The 21,045-nt window shown below is 40.3% G+C and overlaps 1 protein-coding gene across 1 annotated transcript in view; it reads left to right on the top strand.

Moving 5' to 3' along the window:
• The window catches only part of LPCAT1 (lysophosphatidylcholine acyltransferase 1), a 166,552-nt gene that overhangs the window by 59,107 nt on the left and 86,400 nt on the right, over positions 1–21,045 (top strand). Inside the window, exon 9 of the mRNA XM_045002927.1 lies at positions 8,301–8,383. Coding sequence (XP_044858862.1) covers positions 8,301–8,383 — 83 coding nt within the window. The remainder of the gene's footprint in view (positions 1–8,300; positions 8,384–21,045) is intronic.

Genomic DNA, 21,045 nt, shown 5'->3' with positions numbered 1-21,045 from the left:
GTGAGCTGTAGACCAGGAAAGCTTATGCTCAGATAAATTTGTTAGTCTCTAAGGTGCCACAAGTACTCCTTTTTTAATTTATTTATTTATTGTCAGTGGAATTCATTTAGATTTCTACAATTGTAACTGAGAAAAATGTGCCTTTATGGGGTTCTGAACAGAGAGAAGGTCACACTCCCTGTCCCAAAGAAGGATTAACCATTTTATATTGGTGCACTTAACTTTAACAGATTGAGAAGGTTTCCAGATTTCAAAGTAGAATAATAATATTTAATCAGGTAGTGTTAGAAAGAAAGAAAGAAAGAAAGAAAAATTGAGACCCAAACAACCATCTCTTTCACAACTGGGTATTTGAAATAAAATGAAAAAATTCTGCTACTAATTGAGATAAAGTAACTTTTATATAAAATATATTTCACAAGTAGACCGCGTTAAAGGGTTTTTAGTAAAATCTACATTTTAAAGTTCTTTACAGACATTATGCACTGGGTGTCTACTCAAGGATATTGGGCTTCCAATGTAAGACAGCAAGGAACTCTTAGCTGTCAAAGGTATCTTGGTTCTTTAAATCAGTGTTTCTCTACCTTTTTGATACTAGGGACTGGCTTGCTGCCTTCCTAAATGGTGTCAGGGAGATCTCAGGAACCAGCACTGATCCATGGACCTGTTGTTGGGAAATGGTGCTCTAAATCAGTGGTTTTCAAAGCCGGTCCGCCGCTTGTTCAGGGAAAGCCCTGGCCAGGCCGGTTTATTTACCTGCCGCGTCCGCAGGTTTGCTGGTTATATCTTTGTTCGCTACTCAAGGCCAATGGGGACGGCGGGAAGCAGTGGCCAGCACATCCCTTGGACACATTTTAATTTGCCCCTGGAATATCCAGTGTTGTCCCAGTTTCTTCTTTGGCTGGCTAAAATTGCCAGCTTCCATTTGATACCTATCCAGGAAGTAGAAATCACTTGATAGGCTTCCAAAACAAATTGTCTCCTTGAACTCTATTTTAAATGGGATTTAAGAAAACATAATCTGTTCAAACTACTCTACTCTCCCAGTGTATTCAACAGTTCAAATATTGAGTGGATTTTCAGGAGTTTAGCTTTGGTTTAACTCTCTTCCCATTGAAATCAGTCTGAGTTTTACCATGAACTTCAATAGAAGCAGAGGTAGGCCATTCTGAGTACTTTTCAAAATGCATGGGATTTTGCACAAAGCCCATGGGAGAGTTTGGTGCTTCAGATAGCTTTGGCTTGAAGATAAATTGGCCAAACTTATTAAAGTAACTCCTCACTTAATGTCGTCCCGGTTAACGTTGTTTCACTGTTACGTTGCTGATCTGTTAGAGAACATACTTGTTTAAAGATGAGCAATGCTCCCTTATAATGTTGTTTGGCAGCCACCTGCTTTGTCCACTGCTTGCAGGAAGAGCAGCCCCTTGCAGCTAGCTGGTGGGGGCTTGGAACCAGGGTGGACTGGCAGCCCCCCATCAGCTCCCCTATGTTCTCTGTGCAGCAACCACCCAGCAGACTATCAATTGCTGGGCAGTTCAGGTGTCCCTTCCCCTACTGCCGTGTGCTGCTCCTGCCCCTCTGCCTTGGAGCTGCTCCTGGGAGCCTCCTGCTTGCTGTGTAGGGGAATAGGGGTGCTGATGTCAGGATGTCCCCCTCCTCTCATTCCTGCCCCCTACTCCTGTACCCCATCTCCGACAGGGTTCAGGAGGGAGGGAGCTTGCTGGCAGCAGCAGCTGTCTCAACTTGCTGATCTACTTAAAAAGGCAGTGTACTTAGGGTGGAGTCAACATACTTAAAGGGGCAATGCGCATCTCTCTCTCTCTCTCACATGCGCACGTGCACACACACACACACACACACACACGGTGTGTGTCTGTCTCTTTCACCTGCACTCTTTGGTACTTTGGAAAGTTGAGGGAGTGGTGCGCTCCATTGGGATAGTGTGGGATTATCATCACGTTCAGTTTCCGCAGGGAATGTTTGCAGCCACTGCCATGTGTCTATGTTGTCTTCACCCTCAATTCTTGCTGCCTTGTAGAGCGTGAGGCTGCATTAACAACATGTTAACTCTTGAGGGCTCAGCCGAATGCTTATTCATCATTTAGCAGCAAGGCATTCCTTGGGAAATATCCCATCCTCTGACTCCACCACCTCAACCAAGCTTCACAATCATCATTGCTGTGTACAGTATTAAATTGTTTGTTTAAAACTTATACTGTGTGTGTATGTATAGTCTTTTGTCTGGCGAAAAAAATTTCCCTGGAACCTAACTCCCTCATTTACATTGATTCTTATGTGGAAATTGGGTTTGCTTAACATCGTTTCGCTTAAAGTAACTTTTTGAAGAACATAACGACAACGTTAAGTGAGGAGTTACTGTACGTAGCACCCACAAACTTAATAGTGGTTACTGAGACCACTGTGAAAGGTCTTGCTAGTAAAGAGTCACAGTACTCTGTTGCAGACTACCAGACCTATTTAGCTAAATAATTTAGTCATGTGGAATGTCTTCAGCAAAAGTTAGTGTTCAAAAAAGTTTCTTTAGCAGGTATAGGCTAGGCCTGGCCTGGCCCAAGATGTTGGATACCCATTGATGCAGGCAATACAATGGTGAAAGCTGTGATGCCCATAGATACTCATGTCTGTTCACTTCAGTTTTTGGGTGATTCATATGCTTTTATACTGCATTTTCCCGTCACTTTGGCCTCCATATCTGATGCCTAGTTTGCAGCATCTTTTATATCTTTTAGAGGAAGTAAAGGTGTTGTAATTCTTGTTATCTAAAGATACTAGACCAGATTCTCCATTACAGCTAAACTGCACAGAACACAAGCCAGGAGGGATGGTAGTGCAAAGGATATTTTCAGTTAATATTTATATGTTCTGATCAACTTGCAGTGTGTTTGAGGGCTCTTGGGCTACTTTCATCATGCTGAGCTGCAATGTCCATGTGGGGCAGAAAACAGTGGAGGACTGAGGTAGCAGTCTGACCACTTGCTTCCCTTGCTACCCTGGCAGAAGGGATAAGGGGGTTGTAGATTAAACCCCCCTAGATCAACTCTGGGCTACCAAAGGATCATCCTCATACTGGCCTGTTTATTCAGATTGTGATTGTCTGGTCTGCCCTTTTCTATAACTCAGGCCATAGGACATGGTTGTATTAATTTCTGCTTCAAGTCCGATAGCTGTAATTGAACTAGAGTATTTCTTTTGCAAAACCATCTAATCTTCATTTTAAAATTGCCAGCAGTGGAAAACTGGAGCTAACAAAACTGTTCCACTGATTAATTGCCTTCCCTGTTTTTTTGTTTTTGTTTTTTTTTAAAAAAGGTGAGCCTTATTTCTCGTCTGAATTTTCCTGGCTTTAGCTTCCATCCATTGGTTCTCGTTATATCTTTGTCTGCTATATTGAAGAGCCTTCTGTTATCAAATATTTGTTCCTCAAGAAGGAACATATAGATTGTGATCAACTCACCCGTTAACCTTCTCTTTGATAAGCTAAATAGATTGACTTCCTTGAGTCTATCACTCTAAGGCATGTTTTCCAATCTTTTAATCATTCTTCAGCTCTTCTCTGAACCCTTTCCAATTTTTCAAAATCCTTCTTGAACTGTTGACACCAGAACTAGACAGTATTTGTGTAACGGTCACTCCATTGCCAAATACAAATATAAAATAATCTTTCAACCATTACTCAGTATTCCCATTTGTAAACCCAAAGTTCGCATTAGCCCTTGTTAGAATCAGGACTCACAATTTGTCAGACCACTCTGTTTTATTAGCACAGCGCTCTGCCAATAACACCCAGATAATGTGAGTGGCCATGCAAGACCCAAACAGTCTTATTTATACAGATAAAAGAGCGGGAATTAAACAAAGGGACAAAGAGAGCAAAACAGTAAAATTCACCTGGGGCACAGCATGCATATCCTACTTCCTTACTAACTCTTATCCATCTAAGGCTAATGCTTCACCAATTCCCCTTAAATGGTGCAATTGTTCTATGTTAATGTCTGTATTCCTGACACCTGGATTGCAGCATTCCAGCAATTTTGCTTAAAGGTATAGACAGCATTTCTTTAATCCTTTCTATTTTTACAATATAATTCATTCTACTTTCACACATTGCACTGTGAATTCATGTTCAGCTGATTATCTACTATGACCCCTGACTATGACTTTTCAGAGTTGTTGCTTCCCAGGATAGTCTCTCCCCTCTTGTAACTATGGCCTACATTCTTTGTTCCTAGATGTATGACCTTACATTTGGCCATATTGAAACACCTTGTTTGCCTGTGTCCTGTTTACCAAGTGGTCCAGGTCACTCTATATCAGTGACCTGCTCTCTTCATTATTTGCCAGTCTACTAATCTTTGTGTCATCTACAAACTTTATCAGTGATGATTTTGTTTCTTTCCTTAGTGTAGGGCCAAGAACCAATTGCTGTGGGGTCCTCTGATTCCTCATTTACAGTAACATTTAGAGACTTGTCAGTTAGCTGGCTTTTAACCCATTTTATATGTGCCATGTTGATTTTGTATTCTAGTTTCTTCATCAAGATGTCTTATAGTTCCAAGTCAAATGCGTTATAGAAGTCTAAATATATTACATCAATATTACCTTTTATCAATCAAACCTATCATCTTGTAAAAAGATACCAAGTTAGTTGGAAAAGATCTGGTTTCTATAAACTCATAGTGACTAGCATTTAATTATATTCTTCTCCTTTAAATCTTTATTAATTGAATCTCATATCACCTGCTCTGTTGTTTTGCCTAGGACAGGGGTTCTCAAATTTAATTGCACCATGACCCCCTTTTGATAACAAAAATTGCTACATGACCCCAGGACGGGGGATTGAAGCCTGAGCCTGCCTGAGCCTCACCACCCTGGGAGGAGGGGGTCAAAGCTCAAGCCCCACTGCCCCAAGAGCTTCGGCCTCAGGTGATAGGGCTCAGGCTTTAGCCTGGGGTGGTGGGCTTTGGCTTCGACGGGGCTTGGGCTTTGGCCCCAGCAAGTCTAATGCCAGCCCTGGTGATCCCATTAAAACGGGGTCACAACCCACAGTTTGAGAACTGCTGGCCTAGGATTAATAACAGACTGACAGGCCTATAGTTATCCAGATCTTCCTGCTTTCCCGTTTTTAATATTGGCACATTATTAGCTTTCTTTCAGTCCCCTGGAATTTTCCCAGTGTTCCAATAGTTACTGAACATCAACATTAATGATCCAAAGTGCTCCTCAGCCAACTCTTCTAAAGTTCTAGGGTGCAAGTTAGCTGGACCTGCTGATTTAAGTGTCTAACTTATTAGTGGCTGCTGTTTAATGTCAGACTGAATTACTGTTACAATGAAAAATATTTCTTCATATGCTATATACATCTGCTTCTGACACACATACAGAACAGAAATATTTATTGAACACTTCTGACTTCTCTGCATTATGATTGACAATTCTACTATGTCTGTGTAGGAATGGACCAACACCATTGTTAAGATTTCTTTTTGTTTTTGATATAGTTTAAAATAAATAAATACAACCTCCTTATTGTCCTTAACTCTGCTTGCCATAAATTTCTCATTGTGTCCCTTTGCTGGCTTAAGTCAGCTTTAGTAACACATTATATCAGCAGCCTCATTGGATTTGAGAAGTTGACCCAGCATATCACAGGCCTCCCACTCTCTTAAAAGTTGAAATGTTATTCATACATCTAGATTTTTTGGTATGTTTGAATTGACTGAAATTTAGGAGCCATTGCTTTCCACTGATAAAGGAATTGATTTAGAAAATTTTAGCAAGAGAAGAGGTACTAATGAATAGTAAGAAAACTGTAGGTTATAGCTACCAGTACCACAGAGATTCCCAAAAAACTTTGTGTGAGGAAAATTTATGGTTTACTGCACCGGTAGCCCAAGAATGAAATCGGATGATATACTTTCAGAGCACGTGTTACAAGATACTTCGGTCATAAATTGTATACCTCTGACAAGCAAGTCATTTTCTCATAAGGCACTTTAATACTCTTTTGTCATGCTGTTAAATTTTCATTATTAGACACCTGTTGCAATTCAGATAGGTGAGGGATTGTCACCACCTGCCCTGCAACCTTGGGTGCCTCACAATGCTTTGATGTTGTAGCACCCAACCTGAGACATTCACAGAAAACCTATTATAATGCAGGTCACACGCTGACTGTGTATAGCTACCACCCTGGTCCAGCAGCCTGTCAGCAACACACCAGTCACACTCTGGCTTCCACCAGCCTTGGTTGCTACTTGGCCACTCCTGGATAGTTCAGATATAAACAGTTGCCCTTCAACAGTTTGCCACTTTAATTGGAATTCCCAAACAGTTCAGTTTAAACACAGCACTGGATTGGTTTGGATTAAAAAATGTTAATTTATTAACAAAAGAAGATAGGATTCTAAGTGAATTCCAGTATCAGGTATTAAAGTCAGAAATGGGGTACAAGAAAAATAAAGATGAAATGTTTTTTCATAGCTAAAACTTAATAATCTAAATATGGTTAAAGGTAAAATCCTTACCATATGTTTCCAACAACATGGCTGACCAAATTCTTAGTCAGGCTCTCCCCCCAAAATCAAAGGGCTGGTTCCTTTGTTTTCTTAGATGAAAGAGTGAGAGGGAGTTTGGGGTTTTCTGTCACTTTCTCGTATAGTCCAGTTAATCTTTTAAGTGGATTCTTCTGAGGGTTACCCCTCAAAGCAAAGTTTATTCAAACAGTAAAGAAGTTGACATGGAGTCTGGTGGTGAAGGAGGCTCCCATGCTCTTTCTTCTCACTTGTGTTTGGTGAAATGCAAATGCCATTTCCTCTGCCTGCTGTCTCACAGACCGTCTTTACTACTTACCGTATATACTCGTTCATAAGCCGAATATTTTTGGTAAAAAAGTGACGCATCAAAAGTGGGGGTCGGCTTATAAATGGGTCTACACCAAAATTTGATGATTTTGAACTCTATGGAATCTTTGAATTGAATATCTAATACATAGTCATTTTGTTTACCTGGAGCGTCGGCAGCCATGGAGCCCCTCAGCTCCCTGTGGCTGTGGTTCGCCATTCTCAGCCAATGGGAGCTGCGGGAAGTGGTGCACCACTTCCCACAGCTCCCATTGGCTAGGAATGGTGAACCACAGTCACAGGGAGCTGAGGGGCTCCATGGCTGCAGACGCTCCAAGTAAACAAAACGTCCCGACCCACCAGCAGCTCACCCTGACGGGCCGGGAGCCAAAGTTTTCCAACACCTGAAATATAGGGTTGGCTTATGAAAGGGTCATACAGTTTTTGCTATTTTTACCTATCCATTTTGGGGGGTCAGCTTATAGACGAATGGGGCAATGAACGAGTATATGCAGTATATATAAATTGAGGTCAACACACATTTCTTTGTTCAGAAAACTTCTGCCTGGGTAGGGCTGCATGGTTTTGAACATGTGCTAAGAACGTCAAGCCAGGAGAATTCATAACTTTACATGTGTTCCTATATACATTTCACCATGATATTATTGGCCAGCGAGTTAGTTTTCACAAGGTATCTTTTGTACAAAGATTATTACAGTCGTGAGGAGGATGTGTATACGTGGTGCTTTCGGTCACAGTACCCAAAAAGGGAGAAAAAACAGAAACTCCATGATGTCCACTAAAATCTTCACTATTCTTAATGTGTTTTATGTGAAAGGTGTTTGGATGTTAGGATAAACAGCAGTATATAATCCTAAAATAGATAATGAAACCAGTAAGTATGCCTAATGAATTAGAACCATCTAAGTTCTCAAAACAATGTATGGATCACTACCACTGTTGGTGTGGTCACTGCTCTTCCTGGTTATCCACACAGCCAGGAACAAACAAACCAGGAACCAGATAATGGGGGATTGAAAGATTAGAGGTATGGGCAGGGTCCATAAAAGAAATGTTCTCTTATGAAATGGTGTACAGAATGAAGATGGAGAATCATTGAGTTTGGGAAAACAGTTAATATCTTCCTGCCCCCAACTCAGAAGAGGAAATCAAACATCACTTAATCTGTGTCTGTAAGGTAGAAATAAACAGAGTCATAGCTGTATGGTCATCTATAGCATTTGATGTGGCTTTTCTTCGCTCAGGGTGTGAAGATTTAATTTTCTCAATTTAATTTTTGATTGCTTTCAACTTGATATTATTGTTGCAGTCCTATAAATATAAGAAGCAGTTCTGTTTTATTTTTCACTGTAATGCTGTAATACAAATATTTTTAAATGTTAAATACTTTGCTATAATTTAGTTTTCTATGTACAGTTCCTACCTGTTTATATACCTTCAGAAGAGGAAAAGAAAAACCCATCTTTGTATGCAAATAATGTCAGACGTGTAATGGCAGAGTAAGTATGCTGATAATATATTGAATTATAGACTAGAAATAGATGCTTGATTTCACTTTGGTATCAAAAAGAAGTATTGAAGGTTATCAGTATTTGCCTGCCTGCAGATAAATGTAGGTTATATTTCATAATGAGGTATTTAAAACTTTACATATTGTTAACTTTTTTCTTTCTGATGTATTTTATTATTTGAGAAAAGTAAGAAACTGCAATGATTGGCAGAAAGCAAGTACTATAGCAACACTATACTGCCTTTACTGTAGTTCCTTTAGCTGTCTACGTACCTCAGATCTTTACTTGGCACTTACCAGATTTTGTTATGGTGTAAGAACTTTGCAAAAAGAAATAGTGACTATAACTTGAAGTTTAAGCTTTGTAAGATAATTTACTTGTTTAAAAAAAATTGAGGAAAAAATAGGTTACACCTAGGATTATAAATGTATGTATAATTTTTCTGTCTGACATTATTTCAAAAGTAAAAATACAGAAATCTAAAAAGAGGTTCATGATAGTGAGCTCAGTCTGTCTTAATGATATAATACTGATTAAATGGGAAACACTATTTCCAAAGGCAAATAATGTTGTACAGTTAAGGACTCATGATTCATGAAATGCACAAACTTTAACACTGTTCCATTATGTTTATGCACTGATAGTGTAGGTACACAATCACATGTTTATTTCTCAAGTTTCTTTTTATTTCTTATTTCTTTTGTACCAATGCAGCAATACACACATAGCACCTTTATAATTCTTACATAATTTCCCTGTCATAATAGTCCAGTGTTTCTTTTGACTTAAACTTGTAATACCTGTCTTACTTTCTATATATTTATCTTAATTTGGTCAGCAACCTTGTAATTTACATTTAACAGGATATTTTATGTCCTTATTTTATTTATATATATACACACACACATTTTCTTTTCATATATATATATATATATATGAAAAGAAAATATATATATATATATGAAAAGAAAATAATTGGTCTTGCTTAGGATTGTATTGATGTATGTTTTTAATGATTACTTGTCTGATGGTATTGCTATCATAGAAATATATCTGATATGTATTTTTCCTGTGGCTTATACTCAAACTGTCTTAAGGAAGTTCAAATATTTATCCAAATACTGGATGTGTTCTAAAATGTTTCTAAGCTGTTGCTTTAATTTGACATATGAATGTGTGTAGAATTTATACTCAACACTGATTTAAAGGTTGTATATATTTCTAACTAGACAAAAAATAAAATGAAAACTGATTTTTCCATAGAATTGCCATAAAATGTATGCTTTTCCATGAGATAAGTATAAGAAAGCCATAGTATATTTACAATAAGATGTATTATTAAACAAAATTGAAGTGGGGACAGCTATTGAAATGTCATTTGGTAATGTAGCTGTGAAACCATATGTATGCCAGCACAGAGGGTTAAATCTCTCTCCCGTGCCCTGAGGATCCCACTACCAGGTGTCTCCTGAGGTCCCATGGGGGGACTCCTCCTTGTGCTTCCTGGAGTCCTGCAGGGGTACTCTGGAAGAGGTCTGCTTCCACTTCTGCCTGGTGTGGATGATGCCAAGGGGTTGTGGGAAATCTTTTTCCCTTACTCCCCCATTCTGCTCCTCTGGATGGCTGGGAATGGTGGGGGATGGAAGAGTCTGAGTTCGATTCCCAGCACTTCTTTCTGTCTGGCTTTATAGAGAGACTCTTGGGTAAGGTTGTTCTTCCTTGGTACAACTTGAGTTTGCCTTGACCCTGCAGAAGGGTTAAAGGAAAGATGGAAATCTACTTCTGCAGTCTTCTTGTGATACTTGTTACCTCCTCCCAGTGCTGCCTGATATTGCATCTGGTTCCCTGTTTTTTTGGGGAGAGGGCATTCGGCCATAGTGCCCAGTCTCATTGCCTTCCCCAGCCCCACAGAAAGGTATGTTGGGTAACCACTTGTCTCAGCTTGCACTGAGAGGGTAATCTTTCCCCAGTCCAAGTGGCATCCCTGTGCTTGATTAACAGTTCTCTCCACTGTTTCTCACTAGTCCTGGAGAAGGGAATGAGAGGAGAAGCATCTACTTTATCGTTTCCCCTTCCAGTGCCACTTGTCTACTCTGCCTCCTGTAAATGACGTTGGGAAGTACAGATTCTCCTCTGCTGCATGTATTCACTGTGTTGCCTAATCCCATGGAAGACTCCTTCCCCTTGCTCAATTCCACCTTTGTCAAGGATGTTCCCCAGAACACAGTCTTTGTGACTGTGTTAGTCATTTCCCACTTGTATGTAGCTAGAATACTGTATTAAGGTAACTATCAGGCACACATACTTGTATCAAGGATGTAATACTTGAAGGGGAGTTAATCCAGCCACATTTTTTTGTGTTCAAATTTGAGTGCTGATACCTGGATGCATACTTTGCAAGCACTAACACTTGAAGCAGTTATCAACTGCCTGAACAGGTGTAAATGCTTGAAAAGTTCAAATACATGTGTCTGCATTCTCACACATGCAAGTGAACTCTTTAAAAATTGTATATAAGTATTCATATAGCCAGCATCAACAATGTGGAAATCAAACCAAATCAAATTAAGTTTACCTCATCTCCATACAAAGGAACTAGCCTCGGTCTCTGAAGCACCCTCCTGCAACAGAGTCCCTGAAGTCCCCTGATGTGATTTAAAAAAACAATCATACAGTGTGTGTGTATTGTAACATTTTGACATCTAATTTTATACGAATCAATAAGCTTTGCTTCTTCCTTGTTTTTTCTGCTTTCTTTCGTCTCTTCACATTTTCTTCTGTTTTTAATTTTCCCACCAATTGATGTTTATCTCTCCCTTCTTTGAAATCTGCACTTTAAAATTACAGGGTTGGGATCCCAATTTTATACATTCCCCAAAACTGATTATAGTTTGGTTTTACAAGCATAGGCAGCTGTGAACTGTGATTTAACCATATTCTTCACTTATGCTACAATCCTGCAAAAGTTCAAAGGCTCTAGCACAGTTTAAGGTATCTATACTAAAAGACCACGGTTAATTGTCAGGGAAGTTACCATGCTATAAATGAGTTCTCTCCCACAACATGATGGATTATGTATTTTAAATGGGTTCTAAATCTTTCCCTCAAGCTATCCTGTCTACCTTTATCTCCACTATCTTCCTCTGTCTTCCTCCTCTCTGTACTTTGCAGGCCCCTTTACACCTTTCTCCATTTTAAACACATTGCAGCTGCCCCTAAACCAGTATGTCTGTATTCTCCAGCCTCTACATCTCTTCCGACTCCCTAAACTTCCCTTAGGAGGTTTTTACTGTGACACGTGCCCAAGAGTGTATACCTGTCTGCTAAAAGAGTGAGGAGTCCTTTTGGCATCTTAGAGACTAACAATTTTATTTGGGCATAAGCTTTCATGGGCTAGAACCCACTCCATCAGATGCATGGTGTGGAAAATACAGGAGCAGGTATAAATACATGAAAAGATGGGAGTTCCTCACACTTGGTAAGGCAACTCCCATCTTTTCATGTATTTATTCCTGCTCCTGTATTTTCCACGCCATTCATCTGATGAAGTGGGTTCTAGCCCACGAAAGCGTATGCCCAAATAAATTTGTTAGTCTCTAAGGTTCCACAAGGACTCCTAGTTGTTTTTGCTGATACAGACTAACACGGCTACCATTCTGATGCACAGCAAACAGGTCTCTTCCCTTTGTTAGAAGTGGAGAAGATGAGTAGTTCACAGCAGGCCCTGCTAATGGGAAAACAGAACAGCAGTGTTTTTAGAAAAATATCCTGTTTAGTGCTAGTAGGTAAGCATTTGGAGGCTGTGAAGAGTAGCACTTTGTAAATAGCTTAACTGCTTATTGATGTGGGAGTATTATGGAGAACCACCCGAATGGGCGCTTTGTCATCAGTATTTTAAGTTATTTACAAAATGGGTAAACATTAATCCCATTTGACAGATTTAATTAACACTCAGAGGAAATCTTCCATTAAAATTAATGGAAGATTTGTTTCTAACTCCCCTAGCCAGATTTCAAAATCTCAACCAGAGATTTTAAGCAGTTCACTTATGTGCTCTCTGGTCTAATCTAATAGATATTAAGTCTTGGCTCAAATACCAGGTCTACAACAGATTCTCTGCATGACTTTGAGTGAGTCACTTCACTTGTATGTCTTAGTTACTCAGAGGGAAGTAGTATTATTTGCATACAGCTTAATGGAGTGGTGAAAAGCCTTACTAAATAAGTTTTGTGAATCGTAAAGGAATATTAAAGCTACTCTGTGGAAGAGGTGGGAGCAGTGCTCAAGGCTTCCCGGCTCAGCCCTGTTCATTCCATCAAGCCAAGGAAATATTTTTGGGCAAAGATCAACACATAAAGAGAATTATCCATTTCCCAAAACTATTCCTGAGCTTGTCTAGAATTTTGGACTAATTTAGAATAGCTCTGGGCACCAAAATTAACATGGCACATACATGCACAGCACATCCAGGCTCTTGCTAAAATAGAAAGGCAATTTTTGCCTGGGTGTCATTTTTTAACACATTTTTCTGAAGCTTAGCAAAGCATATGCTGTGCACAAAAGATTGTCTTCAGTATCTGTAGGTATTTTTATTGTCAAATTTGAAATGTAAGGTTCTGCTTATTGCAGTATGCCCCCCAAATGATCCTTATAACTTCTGAAAATAGTTATGAGATGGTGAAAATGCAGTTTTCCTCAGAAAAACCCACCTACTTTTGGGCTTGTGACTCTTAAGGGAAGCTGCTGCTCCTGCAGGAGACCCCTATTAAATAGAACCAGTTCATTGTTGTTGTTTTTTGAACGAGAGTTGCTTGGACAAAAAAGGCTTTAACAGGTGTGCCTTGGATGGCAGTAAAATGTCTGGACAATATTTCTTCTGCTGCTTATGTCTTGGTGAGGATTACTTTCTTGCTAAGTGCTTAGTCAGTGGTGGCATCTTCTCATGCTCATAAAGATTATAAATGTCTACTGGCCTTCCTTTTTAGAGGAATCATTGAAGGCCCAATCAATTGGATCCACCTGCTTTAGAGCTGAGTGTCTCTAGAGGTCCAGAACATCAACTTCTAGATCAGTTCTCAAGTCAACCTTGTCTTGAGTGCCAAAGTCTTCAGTGTTGACTGAACCCTCGGGCATTTGGCTACAGGAACTGGTGGCAGTCCCAAGGTTTGTGTGTCATGGACCCATTTGATTAGTATGGGCTGATGCTTTCCTCTATAGAATCACAGAGAAATCACAATCTTCTTCCTCCCCTTTAGGCAAAAGGAAGAGTCATGGCTCTGTTGACTTTTCAACACCATCTGGAAGAATGCTTGTCTGCAACATTAGTAGAGGTTGCAAGAAGCATAAGAACGGCTGTACCGGGTCAGACCAAAGGTCCGTCTAGCCCAGTGTCTGTCTACCAACAGTGGCCAATGCCAGGTGCCCCAGAGGGAGTGAACCTAACAGGCAATGATCAAGTGATCACTCTCACTCAGAGGATGGAGATGGATGGCAGCATCACTTTTGAAGTACTTCTGTGGATCAGTGAACTCTCTGTCCAGTGACCACTCCAGATCCAAGTAGTGGTCAACTCCTGTTATGTCCTCTCCAGTAGAGATTACTGACATGTATTTTCATATTGATTCAGACAGGAGAGTTTTCTGTGCTGAGGCTAGTATCCAAGAGCTATCTGAGTTGAGTTAGCTACCAAGTGGGAAAGACCTTGATATTGCCCTAGGTAGTTCTTATGTCAGAGACTCCTCCACCTATAACGATAGCTCTTCTCCTTCCAGGATGGAAGGGAATGTCTCCAATGAGACCCACACTGTGCTTTGATAATGATCTATATAGTTTTGCACATGGGAGCAAATGGCCTTTTGTAAAAGGTCACCTCAAATGCCTGCATCTGTTTGCTTCTCCTTTCTGTTCTGGCTGCAAGTTCTCTCTCCATCCCTCCTCCATCTTCTCCCCTAGTTTGAGAAGCATCAGCTCTTCTTAATATCAATATGGCCTGTAGGATACTAAGGGAGATATACATGATTCTACTGATGTCAACATTTGTGTATGTCTCCTGATGATTCTGTGAACGTAACAAACTTGTCATTGCCAGATGATTGCTATGAGTTTCCTGGGCCATTGTGATACTTGAATGAGGCATTTGGACATGACCACTGTCCTGGAGAAAATTCAAACTCTTAAACTTATTTTAAAATGAACTGAAGGAAAGTAGTATACGTCCAGTTCTCAAAGAACTGTTTGGACTGTTTACAGAGCTCCATCTGACTTTTTCATTGGCATCTATGGAGGCAAACCAAAGTGAAGTACTTGTCTAAAGTGTTGTAGCAGCATTTTGAATGTTTCTACCAACATCCTCTATTGGGTCTTTACGGTTTCTGCTGCGATTGAGTGTCTGAAGGGCTCTGGCACTTGCCATCTCCAGCTGCATTTATTTTTCACTATAATAACGTGCAACATTCTGCCTGAATAGGAATAAGGACAGAATGAACTCAAAATCAACAGAAAGGACCTCCACCCATGCTTCCTTTGGGAGCAAGAAAATGGCATTTCTTGTCCTTGTCTCTCTCTCCCTCCAGCTTTAATGATAACAAGATACTACAGTTCTTCTGTGGGATAAAAATATAGTGCTTGTATACTTAAAAATGGTGCTTGTCAGCCTTCTTGATGATATTGAGCTACTTAGGAAAATATTGTGTACTACCCCAAACACTTAATAACCACTTAATGTACTGTCTTACACATCACAAATGATAATCCTCAGCTGTACTGCTATGTAGTTCCAGAGCTCTGTAGGGTACTGATAAAGTTGCATCACTTAAGCCTTTTCAGACCACTGTACAAGGGCTTATTTAACATCCATATTCTTTCCATCGGTTTCATTTTCTGTTCCACATCTTTGCTTAGATTGCCTGTTCTTCAGAAGTTCACATTTAAGTGTCTGGTAGATGCCTCCTTAAAAGTAGCGTCTACTTTAATTACTCTTATTATAATATCCAGCAACACTAATAATAGGAAAGATGTCTGGTGCAGTCAGTTGCAAAGTTTTGTCTTTAGTGGGATGTTTGAGAATCTCATAAGAACAAACATCAAAATATTATGAGTGATTGATGATAGGTTGAGCAATAAAACCATCTTGATGGCTGGCATGCACCTATATTTTGATTTGAATGCACCCCTTTTCACACAGATACATTATCAAAAATGTTACGTATTTCATAGTTCTATTTTGACAGTCCTGGATACTCCATTCATAAAGTAGGCTTTAAATGCAAAATATCATGCTTATAATTTATTTCAAAGAATTTTCTTACAGTAGTTCTAGTAAATCCTCTTCTTTATTAGTTAGAACTACAGATTTTCCACTTTCAGCATTTACAAAAGGATTTGTAATTCTTTAATCATTAGTAACTTACAAGGGAAAATTTTCACTAAATTCCTCTTTGAAAGAACCAAAGGGTCATAGATCCTTCATCTTCATCATGTCATTTCACTTAATTTTCCATAGGAAATCATTTAAGTGTAGTGAAGGTTCAAATTGAGAAAACGGTGAGGGTACTCTTCCAACCTGTCTAGTAAGCAGTTCTGGACCATTGCAAGCTTCTTGGAGGGCACTGGCTCTATAATAAACTGAGTTGGGGTGTTTAACAATTCAAGGAAAAAAGGTGGTCACCTGTCCTGCTGAGGGCCTGTTACAAGTTTTAATGTTTGCTTTCTTTGACATAAAAGAAAATGAGGGTACAGATTCTCATAATAGCAGTCACAGTGCCTCAAAGATTTGTAAGATTAATTTTCGGGTAACAAACTGGCAGACCACAAAAAAGTTGCCCATGCACCACAGGTTGAAAACCATTGCTTTAGAGACTTCATTCCCAAAACTCTGCTCCTGACAAGAGGGTAACAGGGGTAATGTGGAGTGGGAAGAGTAAAGGAGAACTCTGGAGCTTTACACCAACTCTCACATAAAACCATACATCTCATATGAAAAAGGTAAAGAACCTTCAGTCCAAGAAGTGAGCATAAGAGGAAGGTTCACCTGGGACAGAGATTTTTTGAGCAAGTAAGGGTGTCGGGGAATTGATTAGGAACATAAAAACTGTCATACTGGATTAGACCAGTGGTCCATCTAGCCCAGCATCCAGTTTCTGGCAGTGCTAGTACCAGAGCTTATAATGGAGTGTGCAGAACAGGGCAGCTGGAGTGATCCACTTCGGTCTTCCACTCCCAGATTCTGGCAATCAGAGGTTTAGGGTTGCCCCGAGCATGGGATGACATCCCTGAACATCTTGACTAATAGCCATTGATGGATTTATCCTCCATGAACTTGTCTAGTTATTTTTGAACCCTAATATACTTTGGCCATCACAGTATCCCATGGCAATGAGTTACTTCCTCTTGTTTGTATTAAATCTTCTACCTAATAATTTATTTGGGTGACTTCTGGTTTGTGTGTTGTGGGTAAATAACACTTCTCTATTAATTTTTTCCCCTCACACCATTCATGATTTTATAGACCTCTTTTATATACCCACTTGTCTCTTTTCTAAGATGAACATGCCTTGCCTTTCCTCTCGTGGAAACTGTTCCATACTCTTGATGATCCTTTTTGCCCTTCTTTGAGCCTTTTCCAGTTCAATTATTTCCTGGATACAGTATTCAATGCATGGGTCCACCATGGATTTATGTAGTAGCATTATGACATTTTCTATATTACTTTCTGTCCCTTTCCTAATGGTTCCTAACATTCTGTTAGTCTTTTTGACCATAGCTGTGCACTGAGAACTATCCACGGTGACTCCTAGACTACTTTTAGAACTCATTTAGAACCTGTCATTATATATGTATAGTATGGATTTTTTCCAATGTGCATTACTTTGCACTTCTCAGTGTTAAATTTTGTCTGCCATTTTGTTGCCCGGTTCACCATTTAACTCTTTGCAGTCCTCTTTGGACTTAACTATCTTGAATAATTTAGATTGTCTGCAGACTTTGCCACCTCACTGGTCGTTCCCTTTTCCAGATCATTAATGAAAATGTTGAACAGCACAGGTCACACTACAGATCCTTGGAGGACCCTGCTGTTTACCTCTCTCCATTGTGAAAACCGATCATTTATTACTACTCTTTGGGCATGGCTACACTTGCAGATGTAGAGCACTTTGAGTTAAACCAGCTTTCGTAGAGTGCAGTAGGGAAAGCACTGCAGTCTATCCGCACTGACAGCTGCAAGCGCACCGGCATGGCCACATTAGCAGCTCTTGCAATGGCCACAGAGAGCAGTGCATCGTGGTAGCTATCCCAGCATGCAAGTAGCTGCAACGTGCTTTTCAAATGAGGGGGGTGGGGTGGAGTGTGACAAGGAGTATGTTGTGTGTATGTGGGGGGGGAGAGTGGGTTTTTGGGGGGCTGAGAGCATGTTAGCATGGTGTCTTGTAAGTTCAGACAGCAGCAGACCCCCTCCCCCTGCACCTCTTTCTCACACACAGCATTCCACAAGTGGTTGCTTTGTCTTGGAGCAGATAAGCATGCTGGCTGTCAGAAACGGAGCTTTCAAAGGGCATATTGGCATGCCTGCAGTGATTCCAAAACAATGACAAGAGTGGCCACTTGACTTAAGGGGATTACGGGATGTTTCCAGAGGCTAATCAGAGCTCAGTAATGCAACACCTCGTTCACACTGACGCCCGGACGTTTCAGCCAATGCGCCCCAAGTGTTAATCTTCTCACCGAGGTGGAGTACCAGGAGCGCTCTAGCCCTGGAGTCAGAGCACTCTATGTACCTTGCCATTGTGGACGAGTAGTGAGCTAGGGCGCCCGGGCTGTTTTAATGCACTCTAACTCACAAGTGTAGCCAAGCCCTTTGATTCCTGTTTTAAGCTTACAACCAGTTTTTTTCAGGAGAAATTAATCAAGTTGGGTAACTGAGAGAACTGGACATGTGTTTGCAGTAGGTAGAGAAGCTGGTTTGATTTTTCTGTGGAGGAAAGGGCAGCAGGAATTGTCAGGTGCCTTGCTATGAGGAGACAGAAAAACTTGTTAGATTATTGAGGAAATGTAAAATAACAGGGTACGATCCAGACTAAAGAGCAGCTGTGTCACCCCTGCCCTGTAACCTGGGTTGCCCTTTACAATGCCTTGCTGCTGTAGCTTTGAGTATGGACTGCTCACAAACAGCCTCCAGCATGTAAGTCACTCCCAGCTATATCCCTGTGTGTGCTGCAGCCAGCCAGCCCTGGTTATGCTGTAGCGTGACCCTCAATAACCTCCCCAGTCGAGGATCTTCCCCCAGAAATGTATGTCCTGTATGGCACTGCCATCTCCTGGACAATACAAATATGTTGTCTGTTATTCCTTTAAGGGAATAATATGCACACAACTTGTTAGCCCAAATGGAGTTACCCAGACACTTCAACTTGAACCCACTGGATTAGATAAAACAATAAAACAAGTTTATTAACTACAAAGAGAGATTTTAAGTGAGTACTAGTAATGAGGCATATAAGTAAGAAAGGTTACAAGAAATACAAAGATAAACTGCTTACTGGTGCCTAACTTAACAAATTATATTTGATTCAAAGCAAAGTTTTCTCACCATGTGCTTTCAGCAGTCTCACTAACCAGACTTTTTAGGTCAGGACCCCTCCCCTAGCATCAAATGGCTGCTTCCTTTGTCTCTTCAGATGCACTGAATGCGATGGACAGAGAGAGATAAAGGTGCCAATGGGTGTTTGTCCCTCCTTGTTATAGTTTGTCTCTCTCTTGAAAAACATTTCCAGCTGAGAACCAGGAGCCAAAGAGTCTCTGTGTGGAAGGATTTTCCCTGCTAATTTTTTTCACCTGTTGAACTTGCTTTGTCTTCCCTTCACTACTTAAATGCAGTTCAGGCAAGTACACATTCCTTTGTTTAGGACAGAAATGTTTCCCAACTTGTGCCTGGGCAGAGCTATGGAGTTTGGAGCATGTGTTGTTAACACCCTACAGGGGAATCTTATAACTTCACATACAATGTTGCCACACACATTTTAACAGGACAGTACTGACCAGCAAATTATGAGTTTTTAAATATCTCACAAGGCATATTTTGTACAAACATTATTACAAAGGTGTGTAGGGAGTGAACATAGGTATATTCTGTCACAGGAACTTGTGAAGGTAAGACATTAAATAAACCTGAAATTGGTAGCTGGGCAGATCTCTGGGATTGTTTCAGCAGGGAAGGGGGAAACTGAGGTTAACCTCCTGATGTTTGAGCTTGGAAGGAGGGAAGTGGTTGCTGCCTAAGTTGGAGATAAGGGGCACTGTAGTATTCATTTAAACTATTTAAGTGAATAATAGTCTTCAAACTTGATTAAAATTGACATTTTACAATAAAACAAACTTTCAGACTTGGGTGCCTTAAGGTAGGCATGTAGATCCATATTAGGGAACTATATTTAGATAACATTTTGGTCCTCAACATATATTCAGAAAACTAAATATGGATTTAGATGCATATAAAGCTAAATAAGATAGCCTGACATTTTTAAGGGTGTTAGGGACATGCACTTCTTATTGATTTCAATCTATTTTGTGGTCCATGACAAGTTAAAATTGATGGAAGTTCTGATTTCTCATCTTCAACAGACAGGCTTCTTTTTTAAGTGCCTATATATGGATTTAGGTGCCTAAAATTAGGCACCAAAGAATATAGGTGTTGTCCTAAATAATAGTGTATTCAGATGCACATGTGATTGGACAACAAATTAAGCCTTCTACTAAATTCTGTTTGTTAAAGAAATAGGTGGGAAATGTTGCACCTGTGTGTACAGCGCTCATTGAAAACTTCATAGATTCAAAGATTCCAAGCCCTGAAGGGACCATTGTGATGATCTACACTCACCTCCTATTTACACAGGGCATAGAACTTACCCCCAAATAATTCCTAGAGCATAGCTGGATGGATGGAGAATCCACCACAACCCTTGGCAAATTGTTCCAGTGAGTGATTATCCTCACTGCTAAAAATTTACTTCTTATTTCCAGATTTAATTTGTCTAGTTTCAACTTCCAACCATTAGATCATGTTATACCTTACTCTGCAGGGGTACGTCTATCTATACTACCCGCCGGATCGGCAGGTAGTGTTCGATGTATCGGGGATCGATTTATCGCATCTCGTCTGGACACGATAAATCGATCCGCTAATCGACGCCCGTACTCCACCTCAGCAGGAGGAGTAAGTGGAGTCGACGGGGGAGCCGCGGCAATCGACTTGCTGCCGTGAGGATGGCCAGGTAAGTCAAACTAAGATACTTCGACGTAGCTGAAGTTGCGTATCTTAGTTCGAACCCCCCCCACTAGTGTAGCCCAGACCAGGATTCAATACCCCTTTATAAATTATTTGTTCCACGTATAGATACTTACAGACTGTAAACAAGTTACTCCTTAACCTTTTCTTCTTCGAGTGCTTGCTCATGTCGATTCCATTCTAGGTATGTGCACAGCAGTTGGAGATTTTTGCCTTAGCGGTACCCATAGGGCCAGCTGTGGCACCCTCTAGAGTTCCATGCTCATGCCACGGTATATTAGCTGCAGGCCCACATGCTCTCTGTTCCTTCTTACCGCCTTTGGTGGTCAGTCGGAGCACCTATTTTGCCTGACAAGAGCTAGCGGTTTTT

Source organism: Mauremys mutica, chromosome 2 (genome assembly GCF_020497125.1).
Source record: "Mauremys mutica isolate MM-2020 ecotype Southern chromosome 2, ASM2049712v1, whole genome shotgun sequence".
Classification (NCBI taxonomy): domain Eukaryota; kingdom Metazoa; phylum Chordata; order Testudines; family Geoemydidae; genus Mauremys; species Mauremys mutica.
Note: the sequence above shows the minus strand (reverse complement) of the source record. Positions and strands in the feature narration are given on the sequence as shown.